This window comes from Salmo salar, chromosome ssa01, assembly GCF_905237065.1.
Source record: "Salmo salar chromosome ssa01, Ssal_v3.1, whole genome shotgun sequence".
Taxonomy (NCBI): domain Eukaryota; kingdom Metazoa; phylum Chordata; class Actinopteri; order Salmoniformes; family Salmonidae; genus Salmo; species Salmo salar.
In genome coordinates this window covers 57,684,399-57,701,634 of record NC_059442.1, presented here as the reverse complement: position 1 = coordinate 57,701,634, position 17,236 = coordinate 57,684,399, and the positions used below count along the sequence as shown (strand labels likewise).

General features: G+C 41.7%; 2 protein-coding genes across 2 annotated transcripts; one reads left to right on the top strand and one right to left on the bottom strand.

The window, feature by feature from the left end:
- The first annotated feature begins 5,496 nt into the window (after nucleotides 1-5,496).
- LOC106606097 (RNA-binding protein cabeza) lies at nucleotides 5,497-8,507 on the top strand. Its single transcript, XM_014202219.2, has 3 exons — nucleotides 5,497-5,736; nucleotides 6,852-7,073; nucleotides 8,216-8,507. The coding sequence occupies exons 1-3, from the start codon at nucleotides 5,667-5,669 to the stop codon at nucleotides 8,332-8,334; spliced, it is 411 nt and encodes a 136-aa protein (XP_014057694.1). The 5' UTR covers nucleotides 5,497-5,666; the 3' UTR covers nucleotides 8,335-8,507.
- A 2,010-nt stretch (nucleotides 8,508-10,517) lies between these two features.
- Nucleotides 10,518-12,883, bottom strand: LOC106605574 (glutamate dehydrogenase, mitochondrial-like). The gene is made up of 3 exons (XM_014201374.2): nucleotides 12,676-12,883; nucleotides 11,568-11,659; nucleotides 10,518-10,772 (listed from the first exon to the last, which is right to left on the bottom strand). The coding sequence occupies exons 1-3, from the start codon at nucleotides 12,866-12,868 to the stop codon at nucleotides 10,698-10,700; spliced, it is 360 nt and encodes a 119-aa protein (XP_014056849.2). The 5' UTR covers nucleotides 12,869-12,883; the 3' UTR covers nucleotides 10,518-10,697.
- Nucleotides 12,884-17,236: the final 4,353 nt, after the last annotated feature.

Sequence of the window (17,236 nt, the reverse complement as noted above, 5' to 3'; positions counted from 1 at the left end):
AACAGACAACATCTTGCTGTCATTATACTCCTGCTCTAAAATATAAAGTATGTCTTGATTCTGAAAAACTATTTTTCACATACATTTATTCAACATAAAAAATATGAAATTCTCAAAACTACTTTTATTTTGTTCATTTATATTGTTTGGAACAATATACATCACATATTACGAGCACCACCAACACAGTGAATGGTAAATATTCTCAAAAACTCGACCCCAGGCAACACAGGGACTAGGATCTGGTTTCAATGATGGTCTCTTTTGGCATAGAGGAACTACGTCACTGTCTATGTTACTACTTTCCCCGCTTGAATAAAATACAAAATACACTGAACAAAAATATTAATGCAACATGTAAAGTGTTGGTCCCATGTTTCATGAGATGAAATAAAATATCCCAGAAATGTTCCATACAGTACGCACAAAAGCTTATTTCTCTGAAATTTTGGCGACAAATTTGTTTAAATCCCTCTGAATTTGCATTTCTCCTTTGCCAAGATAATCAATCCACCTGACAGGTATGGCATATCAATAAGCTAATTAAACAGCATGATTATTACACAGGTGCACCTTGTGCTGGGGACAATAAATGGCACAACACAATGCCACAGATGTCTCAAGTTTTGAGGGAGCATGCAATTGGCATGCAATACAATGAAGCTGATCGTGGACTACAGGAAAAGGCGGGTCGAACAGGCCCTCATTAACATCGACAGAGCTGTAGCGGAGCGGGTCGAGAGTTTCAGCTTCGTTGGTGTCCACATCACCAACAAACTAGAATGGTCCAAACACACCAAGACAGTCGTGAAGAGGGCACGACAAAACCTTTTCCCCCACAGAATAATGAAAAGTTGTGGCATGGGACCCCAGATCCTCAAAAAGTTCTACAGCTGCAACCTCGAGAGCATCCTAACTGGTTGCATCACCGCCTGGTATGGCAACTGCTCGGCATCTGACCGTAAGGCGCTCCAGAGGGTAATGCGTACGGCCCAGTACATCACTGGGGCCAAGCTCCCTGCCATCCAGGACCTATATAATAGGCGGTGTCAGAAGAAAGCCCATAAAATTGTCAGAGACTCCAGTCACCCAAGTCATAGACTGTTTTCGTGCTACCGCACGGCAAGTGATACCGGAGCGCCAAGTCTAGGAACAAAAGGCTCCTTAACAGCTTCTTACATCAATCCATAAGACTGCCGAACAATTAATCAAATGGCCACCGGACTATTTACATTGACCCCCCCTCCATTTGTTTTGTACACTGCTGCTACTCGCTGTTTAACCTGTTGTGGTATAGGGGGCAGTATTTTCACGGACGGATAAAAAACATACCCGATTTAATCTGGTTACTACTCCTGCCCAGAAACTAGAATATGCATATAATTAGTAGATTTGGATAGAAAACACTCTAACGTTTCTAAAACTGTTTGAATGGTGTCTGTGAGTATAACAGAACTCATATGGCAGGCCAAAACCTGAGAAGATTCCATACAGGAAGTGCCTTGTCTGACAATTTGTTGTCCTTCTGTTGCATCTCTATCAAAAATACAGCATCGGTGCTGTAACGTGACATTTTCTAAGGCTTCCATTGGCTCTCAGAAGGCGCCAGAACCTGGAATGGTGTGTCTGCTGTCTCTGGGCGAAGAACAGCAGGAGAATTTGTTAGTGGTCAGCCTGGGGACAGTGAGACTGAGATGCGTGTTCACGAGAATTCTAAAAAAAAATATTTCAGCCTTTGAATGAATACAACGTCGCCCGGTTGGAATATTAGCGCTATTTTACGAGAAAAATAGCATAAGAATTTATTTTAAACAGCGTTTGACATGCTTCGAAGTACGGTAATGGAATATTTAGAAAATTTTTGTCACGAAATGCGCTCACCCTTCGGATAGTGACCTGAACGCACGAAGAAAACGGAGCTATTTGAATATAACTATGGATTATTTGGAACCAAAACAGCATTTGTTGTTGAAGTAGAAGTCCTGGGAGTGCATTCTGACGAAGAACAGCAAAGGTAATCCAATTTTTCAAATAGTAATTCTAAGTTTAGGTTGTCCCAAACTTGGTGGGTGTCAAAATAGCTAGCCGTGATGGCCGGGCTATGTACTCAGAATATTGCAAAATGTGCTTTCGCCGAAAAGCTATTTTAAAATCTGACACCGCGATTGCATAAAGGAGTTCTGTATCTATAATTCTTAAAATAATTGTTATGTATTTTGTGAACGTTTATCGTGAGTAATGTAGTAAATTCACCGGAAGTTTGCGGTGGGTATGCTAGTTCTGAACATCACATGCTAATGTAAAAAGCTGGTTTTTGATATAAATATGAACTTGATTGAACAAAACATGCATGTATTGTATAACATAATGTCCTAGGAGTGTCATCTGATGAAGATCATCAAAGGTTAGTGCTGCATTTAGCTGTGGTTTTGGTTTTTGTGACATATATGCTTGCTTTGAAAATGGCTGTGTGATTATTTTTGGCAGGGTACTCTCCTGACATAATCTAATGTTTGGCTTTTGCTGTAAAGCCTTTTTGAAATCGGACAATGTGGTTAGATTAACGAGAGTCTTGTCTTTAAAATGGTGTAAAATAGTCATATGTTTGAGAAATTGAAGTTATAGCATTTTTGAGGTATTTGTATTTCGCGCCACGCTCTACCATTGGATATTGGTGAGGCGTTCCGCTTGCGGAACGTTTGTCCTTATCTCTTGACCCCTACCTACATGTACAAATGACCTCAACTAACCTGTACCACCGCACACTGACTCGGTACCGGTACCCCCTGTATATAGCCTCGTTATTGTTATTATTTTTTACTTTAGTTTATTTGGTAAATATCTTAACTATTCTTGAACTACACTGTTAGTTAAAGGCTTGTAAGTTAGCATTTCACGGTAAGGTCTACATTTGTTGTATTTGGCGCATCTGACAAATACATTTTTATTTAATTTGACTGCAGGAATGTCCACCACAGTTGTTGCCAGAAAAGGGTATGTTCATTTCTTGTTTCGGATTGAAATGTTGCCAATAAAGCGATAAATTGGGAGCTTTAACGGTGTGCAGGCCTTCTTGTTCTATACTATGTTCATTCTCTACCATAAGCCGCCTCCAACGTCATTTTAGAGAATTTGGCAGTATGTCCAACCGGCCTCACAACCGCAGACCATGTGTAACCATGTCAGCACAGGACCTCCAAATCCGGCTTCTTCACATGCAGGATCGTCTGAGACCACCACCCAAAAAGCTGATGAAACTGTAGGTTTGCACAACCGAAGGATTTCTGCAGAAACTGTCTCAGGGAAGCTCATCTGCGAGTTCGTCGTCCTCACCAGGGTCTTGACCTGACTGCAGTTCGGCTTCATAACCAACTTCTATGGGCAAATTCTCACCTTCAATGGTCACTGGAAAGCTTGAGAAGTTAGCTCTTCTCACATGAATCCCAGTTTCAACAGTACCGGGCAGATGGCAGAAAGCGTGTATGGCTTCGTTTGGGCGAGAGGTTTGCTGATGTCAACATTGTGAGCAGAGTACCCCATGGAGGCGCTGGGGTTATGGTATGGCCAGGCCTAAACTACGGACAACAAACACAATTGCATTTTATTGATGGCAATTTGAATGCACAGAGATACCGTGACGAGATCCTGAGGCCCATTGTCGTGCCATTCATCCGCCCGCCGTCACCTCATATTTCAGCTTGATAATGCACTGTCCCATGTCGTAATGATCTGTACAGAATTCCTGGAAGCTGAAAATGGCTCAGTTCTTCCATGGTCTACTCACCAGACTAGTCACCCATTGAGCATGTTTGGGATGCTCTGGATCGATGTGTATGACAGTGTGTTCCAGTTCCCGCCAATATCCAGCAACTTTGCGTACCCTTTGAACGGGAGTGGGACAACAGGCCACAATCAACAGCCTGATCAACTCTATGCGAAGGAGATGGTGGTCACACCAGATACTGACCGGTTTTCTGATTCACACCCCTAGCTTTTTTTTAAAGGAATCTGGGACCAACAGATGCATATCTGTATTCTCAGTCGTGATATCCAAAGATTAGCGCCTAATGAATTTATTTCAATTGACTGATTTCCTTATGAACGGTAACTCAGTAAAATCTTTGAAATTGTTACAAGCTGCATTTATATTTTTGTTCAGTGTAGTAGCTAGCAAGATGCAGATCATGGAGGTTATTTTTAAGGAGTGCATTTTGCAAATGGCTAGTTTGCATCAACTTCCTTAACTAAAACCACTGCAAAGGTTTTGCCTGCAAACCTTTGTTTTGAATCGCAATGTTCTGGCATGTCTGCCTCGTGATTTGGCAGAAACACCTCGTGATGATTCATTTTCCCTCATCGACGTAGGCAGTGACATAGTTCCTCTATGCCAAGAGGGTCTATCGTTGAAACCAAACTTCAGTCACTGTGTTGTCTAGGGTCTGGCTTTTGAGACTTATGTTGCATTCATGTGCTAGTCGGAACTAGGAAATATCTAAAAATAGTCAAAAAGGGTAGTTTAAAGATATTCATATTCATATTTGTAATGTTGAATAAATGAATGTGGAAATTGTGTTTCATTATCTACATACTCCGTATTTACTATTTACTATCATATATATATGTGAGATATGTGCCAGAACAATCTGAGATACCCAAAATATTTCCTGCTCCCGCTGGCGTCGAATCGCCCTCCTGTCTAATTGTCTTATATTATGTGTACAGTGTAGGTCTACATCTACTCAAAAAGAAGGCACTCTTTTACAATTATAGATAAAGTTAGGATAAACATGTCTGAGATAAAAAACAAAAAGGAAATTGTGAATGCACGATCCCATCTCAGATCCCATGCAAACTCAGATATTAGTACATTGCAAATTGATGAGTCATATACAGCACAGCCACAGAAATAGAATCCACAACAATGCATCATCAAATATTGATGAGAGGTAAGTAGTCTTATGGCCAATTGATTTCTTACTTTGTTACATTGTTCATTGCGAGCATAGGTCTCTTGGATGCAGTATTGTTGTTACTCATGCTGTTACTCATGAACTAGTGGAATGTTGAACCAAGCACATGAATGATGGCAGATGGACAGTTTCTTGTTTTTCCCACCGCTCTTCATGGTGCACTTTGAAGACAGACTCAAAACGAAGCTCTGCTCCAATGGTCAGACTTGCATTTTGGCTACTGCATTTAGGCCCCTTTCATCTCTTGGTCTGTGACAGAGAATATCATTATGGTCATTTCAAGCATTCCTACTGAGGGTGGAGACAGGGCAGCTTGCCAACCTTTCCATTCCCAGTTCCCAAGAGCCAGCCTCCCCAACACACACATTCACAGGCTACTCCCTCCTCTACTGTGTTGTAGCTACCGAGCCCTACAAAGAAGCTTTTATTCGGGGGAAAGGCAAGCAGTCATGGTATTCACTATCATAAGCAAGCCAGCCCCCCTCCCTTCCCCTTCCTACCGTCCTGAGTTACACCCTCTTGCCATATCCTGAACTCTCTGGCCAATCGGTAGCGCTATGAGAGGCGTAGGCTTAGGGACTGAGAGTGCCAACCTCTATAAGACTCCATGCCCTCCTCCGCCCCCACATATTACTCCGACATACTCTCTCAGACTCATACACACTGCTCTAGAGACGCTGACTACTCTTCAGAGACATGTCTTTCCTCTCAGGCATTTTGGGTGACTCGGCTGACAAATATGTGGACCAGGCAGTGGATACGGCAGGTGAGCATTGAGGGGGAAAGGGGGGAGGAGATGGGGTTGAGTGAGGAGAAGGGGGTGACGCACAGCTGGAACGCGTTTGTTTTACTTTTGTTCTGCGTGATTCATTTCTGTGGAGCGTTCCACTGTCCTACTTTGCATAGGCTGGAGAGAGGCTGGTAGCAGCTGGAAATGATTAAACATAGATTCATTTCACTTTCCTGTAAATATACACTTTTACACCTAAACACACACAAAGTGATGTTTACTTTTAAAACTCAGCATCCTTTGGTATAAGTTGGGCCTCTGTCATACAAAATTTGGCATTTAAGGGCGGTTGCTAGGCTTGGACAGACCTGACTTGTTTTTGTATTTTTTTCCATTGCCTTGGCCTCTGTGCTCAGATCAGCGTATAAACTCAGCTCAGTGACATTCCTCTTTCAGCTGCAGTAGATAATGATCCGGCCTTGTCTTTTAAAACCATCTCTCTTCTAAACGCTTTGTAAGCATGTCAGTACGCTTTGAATCTGATCTGATCCTCTGTTTTCCCAGTTTCTCGTTTACTCTAATTAGATGTTACAGAGAAAGTGAGATAAATCCTTTTGGATTTGACTGGTAACTGGAACCTAGGCATTAGCATCAACTTGTGCTGATTAACCATGTAATTTATGGACAGCTCATGACGGGAAGCATACAAATGCAATATACGGCACGTGTCTTTTAGAAATGCCACAATTATGTTCAATTATGCATATCCTGTTTGTTAAATGTGCATATCCTTGAAACTAGCTGCATTACAGTGTAATTACCTAGATGTCAACAACATGTAGGCCTAAGAAAAGTTTGCTTCTAATGTTGTCTGTCAATGCTCCCAGTTCACTATGTAAAGCTACACCCATAGAAGGTTATCGTGAATTTGGCATCTGGAACCAAATAAATAAAACCACAGATGTATTTTATATCGTAGACTGTTGCTGTCTCTGAAATATCTTCAAATAGGATATCACACATTTTATTAAACTTTAAAATACATTAGAGGGGTGTCATTACAATAATAATAATAATAATCACCTTTTACTTTCATGCATCATATGTTTCTGGTCAGATTTCTAAACAGTTTAATTGGTGATGTTTCGCAGCTAAAGTTGCCAAAGATAAGGTGAAGAGCATGCTTGGAGGGGATGATTCAAAGAAGGTGGAGTCCAGCGGGGGCAGCAGTGGGGGTATTGGAGGAGTGTTTGGAGGATCAAAGGATGACGACAAGGGCAAAGACGGAGGCGGCTTCGGAAGTCTCTTCTCTGGCAAGGATGAGAAAGAAGAGTCAAGTACCGGAGCAGGTGGGGCCGGAGGAGGTAACAGAGGTAAATCAACTTACATTTGGTAATAAATAAATACCCTACATTACATAGTACAATAAAGTACAAATTACATAGTATTATGAAGTACAAACCTCATGCATCCTATTCAGGTGTGCCTTAGTATGTTGTATTTCCTGTATATTCTCCACATGAAGCAAGGGGAACTGCCCCTTACTTGCTTAAGGCTACTTAAAGTCAATTTAGAAAAACTCCTATCTTAATTAAGGCCACGAAAAGTCCATCTAGAAAAAAGCTGTATCCCTTCTAGACAAAACGCTGTCAAAACTCTTCTCTGACCTGGCACCCAAATCGTTGAAAAAGCTCCCCCCTAATGTCAGGACAACTATGTGTATAAACCCTGGATTGCTGATGTTACGGTATGTATTGACCAATGAGAGGCTTTGAAGCCACAAGCCATCATATTGGTAACCCTCATTAGGAGCAGTCCTCCCTCAATAGGAATGAATGGAATTCAACAGTATTTTAAAAAAAATGACAAAATGACATAAGTACTCTCTAAAATGGAATGTTTTTATATATTATGTTTATGTTTAGTTCACATAATATAATTTAAGAGTATGCATTAAGGTGTCTTTTCAAAAAAGCTCCAAAGTATAGCATTTTTTACAATGGAGGAGAACAAAATGGCTGCGAGGAAACTTCCAAACAGCACCCCCTGCCTGTCATCTAGGTTTAATACATATCATTGGTCAGGAAGGACAGCCTAAAACGTCTGAAAACCGGTCTCCAACCTTTTATGTGCACTTTTATGTGCACTGTCAAACACAGGCTTTTATCCGCAACAGGTCAATTTGATGGAAATACATTTCTGGAAGGGAAAATGTGCATAGGCCTATTGTTTTAATGCAGATTTTAGAATGTTCAGCATGAAAATCTGTTGCCAGTTGGATGGAAACCTAGTTTGAGGCAGTGATATATGATTGTCACCTAGCTAAATCGCTCTGCATAAGATATTCTACTAAATGACTCAAATGTAAATATATTGTCTGATTTAAGCTTTGCAGCTGTTTTTGCTGCTGCTGTTTAGACAAGAATTAATGTTGAGCTCCATCTGTAGCCTTACCACCTTCGGTCATTTTTATCTATACATTCTACAATTCTGCTAAACTCTGCTTATCCTTCAGACCTGACAGACACACTGGGAGACATTGCAGGAGAGATGTCTGGTGAGAGTGATGACAAATCTAAGGACAACAGCGCCGCAGACCAAGTGCTGTCATTTGGGAAAAGTCTCTTTGGCTGAGTCAGACTGAAGCAGTTTCTCTTCCTCTCATTGTCAGTCAATCTGACAGACCTCTGGTTATAGCCTATGAAGAATATATTATTTTACCGTCATAATCTGCTACTGTCACTACAGTACATTGTGTAATGTTATGTATTATATTTGAAAAGTAAATAAAAATGTTTATTCCAAAAGTCTGTTGAGTAGGCTAATGTTGGATGAAATAGGTACAGTGGGGATTATGCAACCAATACCTAGCTATTGATATACAAAATGAGCAGAATTTACCCCAATGGAAAAATCATCACATTCCCAATGGGGAATCATGGTTTCTGGTTTGAATCAATGAATTCATTAAATAAAAACAATTGAGCATTTTAAAGTTTAATTCTGTATCAACGAAAAGGCAGTACAAATTCTCTTACATAGAATCCCAAAGCAGTCAATCAAGGCCGTTCTCACATATTCCCTCACATCTCCCCTTCCAGTAGCCTTCAGCACAGAAACCATTCCGATATGGCTCAAATTCTGAGGCAAGACAAAGCATTCAGGTTTAGAACAAAGGCATCGAAAAGGTGAACAGAACAATTTTCTGGAATTCTGGGTTTTAGTGTTGTGCCAACCTACTTACAAACATATAATAAGTCTGCTTTGTAACAAATGTATTTTATGATATCTTGAATAGTGTAGAAGCACACGTTGTGCACTGCTTTATAAGTGCACTGAAGTCTTATTGGGAGACTTTAAATAGAAAGAACATTCTGGTGTAGGTAAGAAAACTTTCTCCATTTAAGTAAAGATTTGCTCCATTTCACCACAGGAGAAACCGGTGCAATTAAGGCTTTAAGTGTGTATCTGATATGTTCTACATTCTATTATATTAACTAACTTACTCAAATCTGTCTGTAGATCCATAACAGATACTGAAAAAGCACAACACTGATTCATAAAAGCAGTATCATGTGAAAGCTGTAGACCAGAATTTTTGGTGTTTACTGGCATTGTCACGGTTGTCGTAAGGATTTGACCAAAACGCAGCGGGAATATGTATACTCATCTTCTTTTTATTTTGAAGAAGGAAAAACAAATAAATACTTATAACAAAAAAAAGAACAAAACTAAACAGTCCTCTCAGGTGCACAAACACTAAACAAGGAACAACTACCAACAAAATCCCACAGAAAACACACCCCTCTTAAATAGGACCTTCAATTAGAAGCAACGAGGAGCAGCTGCTTCCAATTGAAGGTCAACCCCCATTAACTAAACATAGAAATAGAAAGACTAGAACGAACATAGAAATATACTAACATAGAACACTAACAACAAACCCCGAAACACATAAAACAAACACCCCTCTTACATAAGAACATAGCCCAACAAACCCCGAAACACTCTAAACAAACACCCCCTGCCATGTCCTGACCAAACTACAATAACAAATAACCCCTTACTGGTCAGGACGTGACAGGCATAAGAATATAGTAGAATAAATGGGTTGGAGTCCATAGAATGACTGAGAAAATAAATGAGGTTTCTACAGTAAAGGAAAAAAAATGACCATAGTCACAGTAGCGTCATAGAACAGCCCTACTGGATTGATTTGCTAAAAGCGGGAGAGAAAACAAAAAGTATAAACTCAACCATGATATTCATCTCTGTGTCCCTTCAAGTAATCATTATTTTCCCCTCCTCCATTTCTTACCTACAGCAATACACCACTATTGTTCCATTATCAATGCAGTGATCCATTTCCACAGGATAATAAAGCATCTCTATGTGTACTTCTAAAGAAATAACCCCCAGGGAGCAATAAGCAAGTAACAAACCAGCAGACTCTCATGCAGTATGTCTGCACAGAGTATTACATTTCCTGGGAGGTGGTATAGGCAACCCCATATGACGCAGGGGGATGTCATTCCACAAAGGCTGGATCCTCAGTCAGACGTGACATTAAAGTCATCAGTGTTTGTGGGATAGATAGTGTGTTAATGCTAAAGGGGAGCAGGGTAACGGTCTGAATCTTCATCCTGTCTCTGCTCTCTCTGGCATCAGTGCTGGGCCCTAGCAATGATGAGAGACTAACAAAGCCCTGGCTGCTCCAGTTACCACTGCTCGCACGCACAGCAAACCGGTGACAGAGGATGTGGGTGTGGATGTGGGTGTGTGTGTGTACCACTTGAATGAGATGTGTAAAATAGAAATGGAGCTTGTCACTGGACCGTTGAAGCATGACTTCAACTTTCAAGACTTCATTTCCCCGAACAGGAGTAATGGGATGCCTCAGGACCTTGTGTTGGATTAACACAGCATTTCCTTTGAATAAAACCCCTGTCCCTGGACCTGTGAGGAACCGTTTAGCCCAGATAATCATGTTTAAGCAATCAGCCTCTTACCCTGGCAGACCTCTCCATGGTGTAGGCCAGTCCTGAGTGCACAATGTCCTTCTCTGAAGCGCCCTGGAACCAAACAGAGAAAAATGCATTCAAAATAGGACTCAGAGCTAACATTTAGCCCACTAAACTAAACCCTTACTCATCTCTGGAGAAATGCAGCTTAACTGTGATATACAGAGTTCCAAACTGCATCTGGAAGCAACGTTTGTCGGGAGATTCATGAAATGGGTTTCCATGGCCGAGCAGCCGCACACAAGCCAAAGGTCACCATGCGCAATGCCAAGCGTCGGCTGGAGTGATGTAAAGCTCACCGCCATGATTCTGGAATGAGATGTTTGACCAGCAGGTGTCCATATACTTTTGGTCATGTAGTGCTACATTTTGGCCATGTAGAGTGTTGCAACCAAGGACAGACGATTTTTACGCGCTACGCACTTCAGCGGCCCCGTTCTGTGAGCTTGTGTGGCTTCCCACTTTGCAGTTGAGCCGGTTGCTCCTAGACGTTTACACTTCACAATAACAGCACTTACAGTTGACCAGGGTAGCTCCAGCAGGGCAGAATTTTGACAAACTGACTTGTTGGAAAGGTGCCACGTTGAAAGTCACAGAGCTCTTCAGTAAGACCATTCTACAGCCAATGTTTGTCTATGGAGATTGCATGACTGTGTGCTCAGCTTTAAACACCTGCCATCAACGAGTGGCCTGAAATAGCCGAATCCACTAATTTCAACGGGTGTCCACATACTTTTGTATATATAGTGTATATTATATCTTAATGAAATATTAGGTGTATTGTTTGAATGAAGGGAGAGTAATCCAGGATCATAGCAAGGCTGGGGTGGGGAGGGTTGTACTCACAGCGATCCTGGCCTGGAACTCAGAGGTAGGGACCACAGGGATGGCTCCTCCATGCTTCCCAAACTTCCTCTCCAGACTCTCCTGGACGGACACTGAGGGAGACCACAGACAGTTCATATGTATATGTGGTAGTGTATATGGATATGAATCTGACTAAATCCTCACTGAACCATCATGAAGGATACAGCTCATAAATCTTCACTTTTAGTTCATTTTAAAGTTAGTTCACCTGCATTAATAATCTGGTATAAATGTTCTCTTTCTACAAAAACGTTATGGGTTTGGCAATTCACAGCCATATCTATTCTGAGCTCTTTTCCATGTCTCCAACACTGCCCAGTCCTGCCACTCTCGTGGGACTGGGTAATGGCTTCAGCTTCTAAAATATTCAGACACTATCCCACTCGGCGACAAGCATAACCCCAGCTCAATCCTCTGCTGCAATGTACTGAAAACCAAATGTACATACATGTTCTGAGGGGCTTTTGTGTGAAAATGCATGTGCACAATATCAGACTGCCTCATTGACTGATGCTGCTGATAGACCGGAAAGAAGGAGATGGTGAGTGAGTGTTAGACATGGCCTGCAGACAGTCAGCATCCACCTCTTCCTGGAAACCCTACATAAAGTGACTGACAATAATGTTCTCGCTCACCAGGCACGAAGGAGGGGCTGTACTGTGTGTGTGTGTGTGTGTGTGTGTGTGTGTGTGTGTGTGTGTGTGTGTGTGTGTGTGTGTGTGTGTGTGTGTGTGTGTGTGTGTGTGTGTGTGTGTGTGTGTGTGTGTGTGTGTGTGTGTGTGTGTGTGTGTGCGTGCGTGTCTGCATGCCTACTCTGCAGTCCAATACATTTTTTATGTGCAACATGAGTCACAGCTGTAAAAAAACCAAAAAAAAAACATTGTGTTTAATTAGCCTCGGGTTTGACATTTAAAATAGTTCTCATTCACATTCTAACAAATCTCCCCATTGACACGGGAAGTAATTAAAGATTTATACTTTAGTTTAATACAAGATCAACAACATCCATCTTTGTGACATAACAGAGAGCAGGCTGAACTTAGTAGGAGCGAGTGCTTCCGTACAGGTAGAGAAATGTCAGGCTTACTAAGCAGGTGGTAGTTGGAGTCCCTCTCGTACTTGAAGGTCAGTCTACCGTAGCTGACATGGTTTAGGTTTTTCAGCCACTCAAAGTAGGAGATAGTCACTCCACCAGCATTCAGGTACATGTCCTGAATAAACAAGAGATGGTGAACGTTTACAGACACCAACATTGCACCTATGATGTAACATACAGTCATGGCGAAAAGTTTTGAGAATGACACAAATATTAATTTCCACGAAATGTGCTGCTTCGGTGTCTTTAGATATTTTTGTCAGATGTTACTATGGAATACTGAAGTATAATTACAAGCATTTCATAAGTGTCAAATGCTTTTATTGACAATTACATGAAGTTGATGCAAAGAGTCAATATTTGCGGTGTTGACCCTTCTTTTTCAAGACCTCTGCAATCCACCCTGGCATGCTGTCAATTAACTTCTGGGCCACATCCTGACTGATGGCAGCCCATTCTTTCATAATCAATGCTTGGAGTTTGTCAGAATTTGTGAGTTTTTGTTTGTCCACCCGCCTCTTGAGGAATGACCACAAGTTCTCAATGGGATTAAGGTTTGGGGAGTTTCCTGGCCATGGACCCAAAATATCAATGTCTTGTTCCCCGAGCCACTTAGTTATCACTTTTGCCTTATGGCAAGGTGCTCCATCATGCTGAAAAAGGCATTGTTCATTACCAAACTGTTCCTGGATGGTTGGGAGAAGTTGCTCTCGGAGGATGTGTTGGTACCATTCTTTAATCATGGCTGTGTTCTTAGGCCAAATTGTGAGTGAGCCCACTCCCTTGGCTGAGAAGCAACCCCACACATGAATGGTCTCAAGATGCTTTACTGTTGGCATGACACAGGACTGATGGTAGAGCTCACCTTGTCTTCTCCGGACAAGCTTTTTTCCGGATGCCCCAAACAATCGTAAAGGGGATTCGTCATAGAAAATGACTTTAACCCAGTCCTCAGCAGTCCAATCCCTGTACCTTTTGCAGAATATCAGTCTGTCCGTGGGTTTTTTTCCTGGAGAGAAGTGGCTTCTTTGCTGCCCTTCGACACCAGGCCATCCTCCAAAAGTCTTCGCCTCACTGTGGGTGCAGATGCACTCACACCTGCCTGCTGCCATTCCTGAGCAAGCTCTGTACTGGTGGTGCCACGATCCCGCAGCTGAATCAACTTTAGGAGACGGTCCTGGCGCTTGCTGGACTTTCTTGGGCACCCTGAAGCCTTCTTCACAACAATTGAACCTTTCTCCTTGAAGTTCTTGATGATCCAATAAATGGTTGGTTTAGGTGCAATCTTACTGGCAGCAATATCCTTGCTTGTGAAGCCCTTTTTGTGCAAAGCAATGATGGGATTCAGTTCATTTGCATGGCAAAGAGGGACGTTGACATTAATTGCAATTCATCTGATCACTCTTCATAACATTCTGGAGTATATGCAAATTGCCATCATACAAACTGAGGCAGCAGACTTTGTGTCATTCTCAAAACGTTTGGCCACGACTGTACAGGCAACCAAGAGCTGTGAAGTCAAAGAGAAAGGAACACAGAGACAGATGAAGCAACTGTCTGCACTAAATTGATTTCTAAACAAAATGTATGATAATTGTTGTATGCATTGTCTTACAATATCCCTGGACTATGATTCATCTCCATTCAAAGAAATAGAGTCAGACTCTGGAACCCAGAGGTATGCAATCCAACTCATCAATGTTCATGAAATCCCAGTCTTCATTGAAGATTTAACAAGTCAGATTCTGGCCTACTTCTAGGCTATTTTTCTGTTGTTGATCTTGGTCTGTGAAACCGACTCTAAAAATATCTATGTCTCCAGGGCCAGCCCCTGAAGAGACTCTTATCAACTCTACGTAAGAGGGTTTGTCTTCTCAAGAATTCGGCGTTCTCCGTGTTGCTCTTGCCATCTCCCATTTTCTCACATCTCTGTGAAGCAGTAGGTTCTGTTGTGAAAACATCCTGTAGGTCTGCTATCTGATTGGAAGTTGACCAATAGGATTACTGTTGAGTTAACAACTCAGATTTAAATATAAACATGTTCAAAGGGTTATAAAAAGGGACTTAGCTTCATTGTGTCTTTCTCTTTGTTCCTGACCTGCGCTGGTGAGATACACTCGCCCTCTTTCTCTCGCCACCCCAGAGACACCTTGGGCATGGCTTTCCAGGCTATGACGTCTCTCTCTCTCTCTCTCTCTCTCTCTCTCTCTCTCTCTCTCCTCTCTCTCTCTCTCTCACTCTCTCTCTCTCACTCTCTCCCATCAGCTATGGCACAAGCAATGGATTCTTTGTCTCGTTCTCTCCCTCTCTGATCATGCCTTGAATAATGCTTTGTAATATTAGTAATGCCTTGTAACTTAAAGGGATACGTCAGGATATTGGCAATGAGGCCCTGTATCTATACTGAACAAAGATATAAAACTCAACACGCAACAATTTCAAAAGTTTTACGGAGTTACAGTTCATAGAAGGAAATCAGTCAATTGAAATAAATGAATTATGCCCTAATCTATGGATTTCACATGACAGGGAATACAGATATGCATCTGCTGGTCACAGATACAGTGGCCTGCGAAAGTATTCACCTCCCTTGGTAATTTTCCTATTTTGTTGCCTTACAACCTGCAATTAAAATAGATTTTTGGGGGGTTTGTATCATTTGATTTACACACCATGCCTACCACTTTGAAGATGCAAAATATTTTTAATTGTGAAACAAACAAGAAATAACACAAAAAAGAACAGAAAAATTGAGCGTGCATAACTATTCACCCCCCAAGGTCAATACTTTGTAGAGTCACCTTTTGTAGCAATTACAGCTGCAAGTCTGTTGGGGTATGTCTCTATAAGCTTGGTGCATCTACCCATTGGGATTTTTGCCCATTCTTAAAGGCAAAACTGCTCCAGCTCCTTCAAGTTGGATGGGTTCTGCTGGTGTACAGCAATCTTTAAGTCATACTACAGATTCTCAATTGGATTGAGGTCTGGGATTGGATTAGGCCATTCCAAGACATTTAAATGTTTCCTCTTAAACCACTCAAGTGTAGCTTTAGCAGTATGCTTAGGGTCATTGTCCTGCTGGAAGGTGAACCTTCGTCCCAGTCTCAAATCTCTGGAAGACTGAAACAGGTTTCTCTCAAGAATTTCTCTGTATTTAGCAACATCCATCATTCCTTCAATTCTGACCAGTTTTACAGTCCCTGCAGATGAAAAACATCCCCACAGCATGATGCTGCCACCACCATGCTTCACTGTGGTGATGGTGTTCTCGTGGTGATAAGAGGTAATGGGTTTGCACCATACATAACGTTTTCCTTGATGGCCAAAAAGCTCAATTTTATTCTCATCTGACCAGAGTACCTTCGTCCATATGTTTGGGGAGTCTCCCACATGCCTTTTGGCAAACACCAAACATGTTTTGTTATTTTTTTCTATAAGAAATTGCTTTTTTCTGGCCACTCTTCCGTAAAGTCCAGCTCTATGGAGTGTACGGTTTAAAGTGGTCCTATGGACAGCTACTCTCCGTTGTGGAGCTTTGCAGCTCCTTCAGGGTTATCTTTGGTCTCTTTGTTGCCTCTCTGATTAATGCCCTCCTTGCCTGGTCTGTGAGTTTTGGTGGGCGGCCCTATCTTGGCAGGTTTGTTGTGGTGCCATATTGTTTACATTTTTTAATAATGGATTTAGTGGTGCTCCGTGGGATGTTAAAAGTATCTGATATTTTTTATAACCCAACCCTGATCTGTACTTCACAACTCTGTCACTGATCTGTTAGGAGAGCTCCGTGGTCTTCATGGTGCCGCTTGCTTGGTGGTGCCCCTTGCTTAGTGGTGTAGCAGACTCTGGGGCCTTTCAGAACAGGTGTATATTTACTGAGATCATGTGACACTTATATTGCACACAGGTGGACTTTCTTTAACTAATTATGGGACTTCTAAGGTAATTGGTTGCACCAGATCTTATTTAGGGGCTAAATAGCAAAGGGGGTGAATACATATGCACACATCACTTTTTCTATTTTTTTCTTCACCAAATTGGACTATTTTGTGTATGTCCATTACATGAAATCCAAATAAAAATCAATTTAAATTACAGGTTGTAATGCAACAAATAGTAAAAACGCCAAGGGGGATGAATACTTTTGCAAGGCACTGTACCTTAAATAAAAAAGGTAGGGACGTGAATCAGAAAACCAGTCAGTATCTGGTGTGACCACCATTTGCCTCATGCAGCTCAACACAAGATATTCTACTTAATGACTCAAATGTAAATATATTGTCTGATTTAAGCTTTGCAGCTGTTTTTGCTGCTGCTGTTTAGACAAGAATCTAATGTTGAGCTCCATCTGTAGCCTTACCACCTTCGGTCATTTTTATCTATACATTCTACAATTCTGCTAAACTCTGCTTATCCTTCAACCTACAGACACGGGGACATTGCAGGAGAGATGTCTGGTGAGAGTGATGACAAATCTAAGGACAACAGCGCCGCAGACCAAGTGCTGTCATTTGGGAAAAGTCTCTTTGGCTGAGTCAGACTGAAGCAGTTTCTCTTC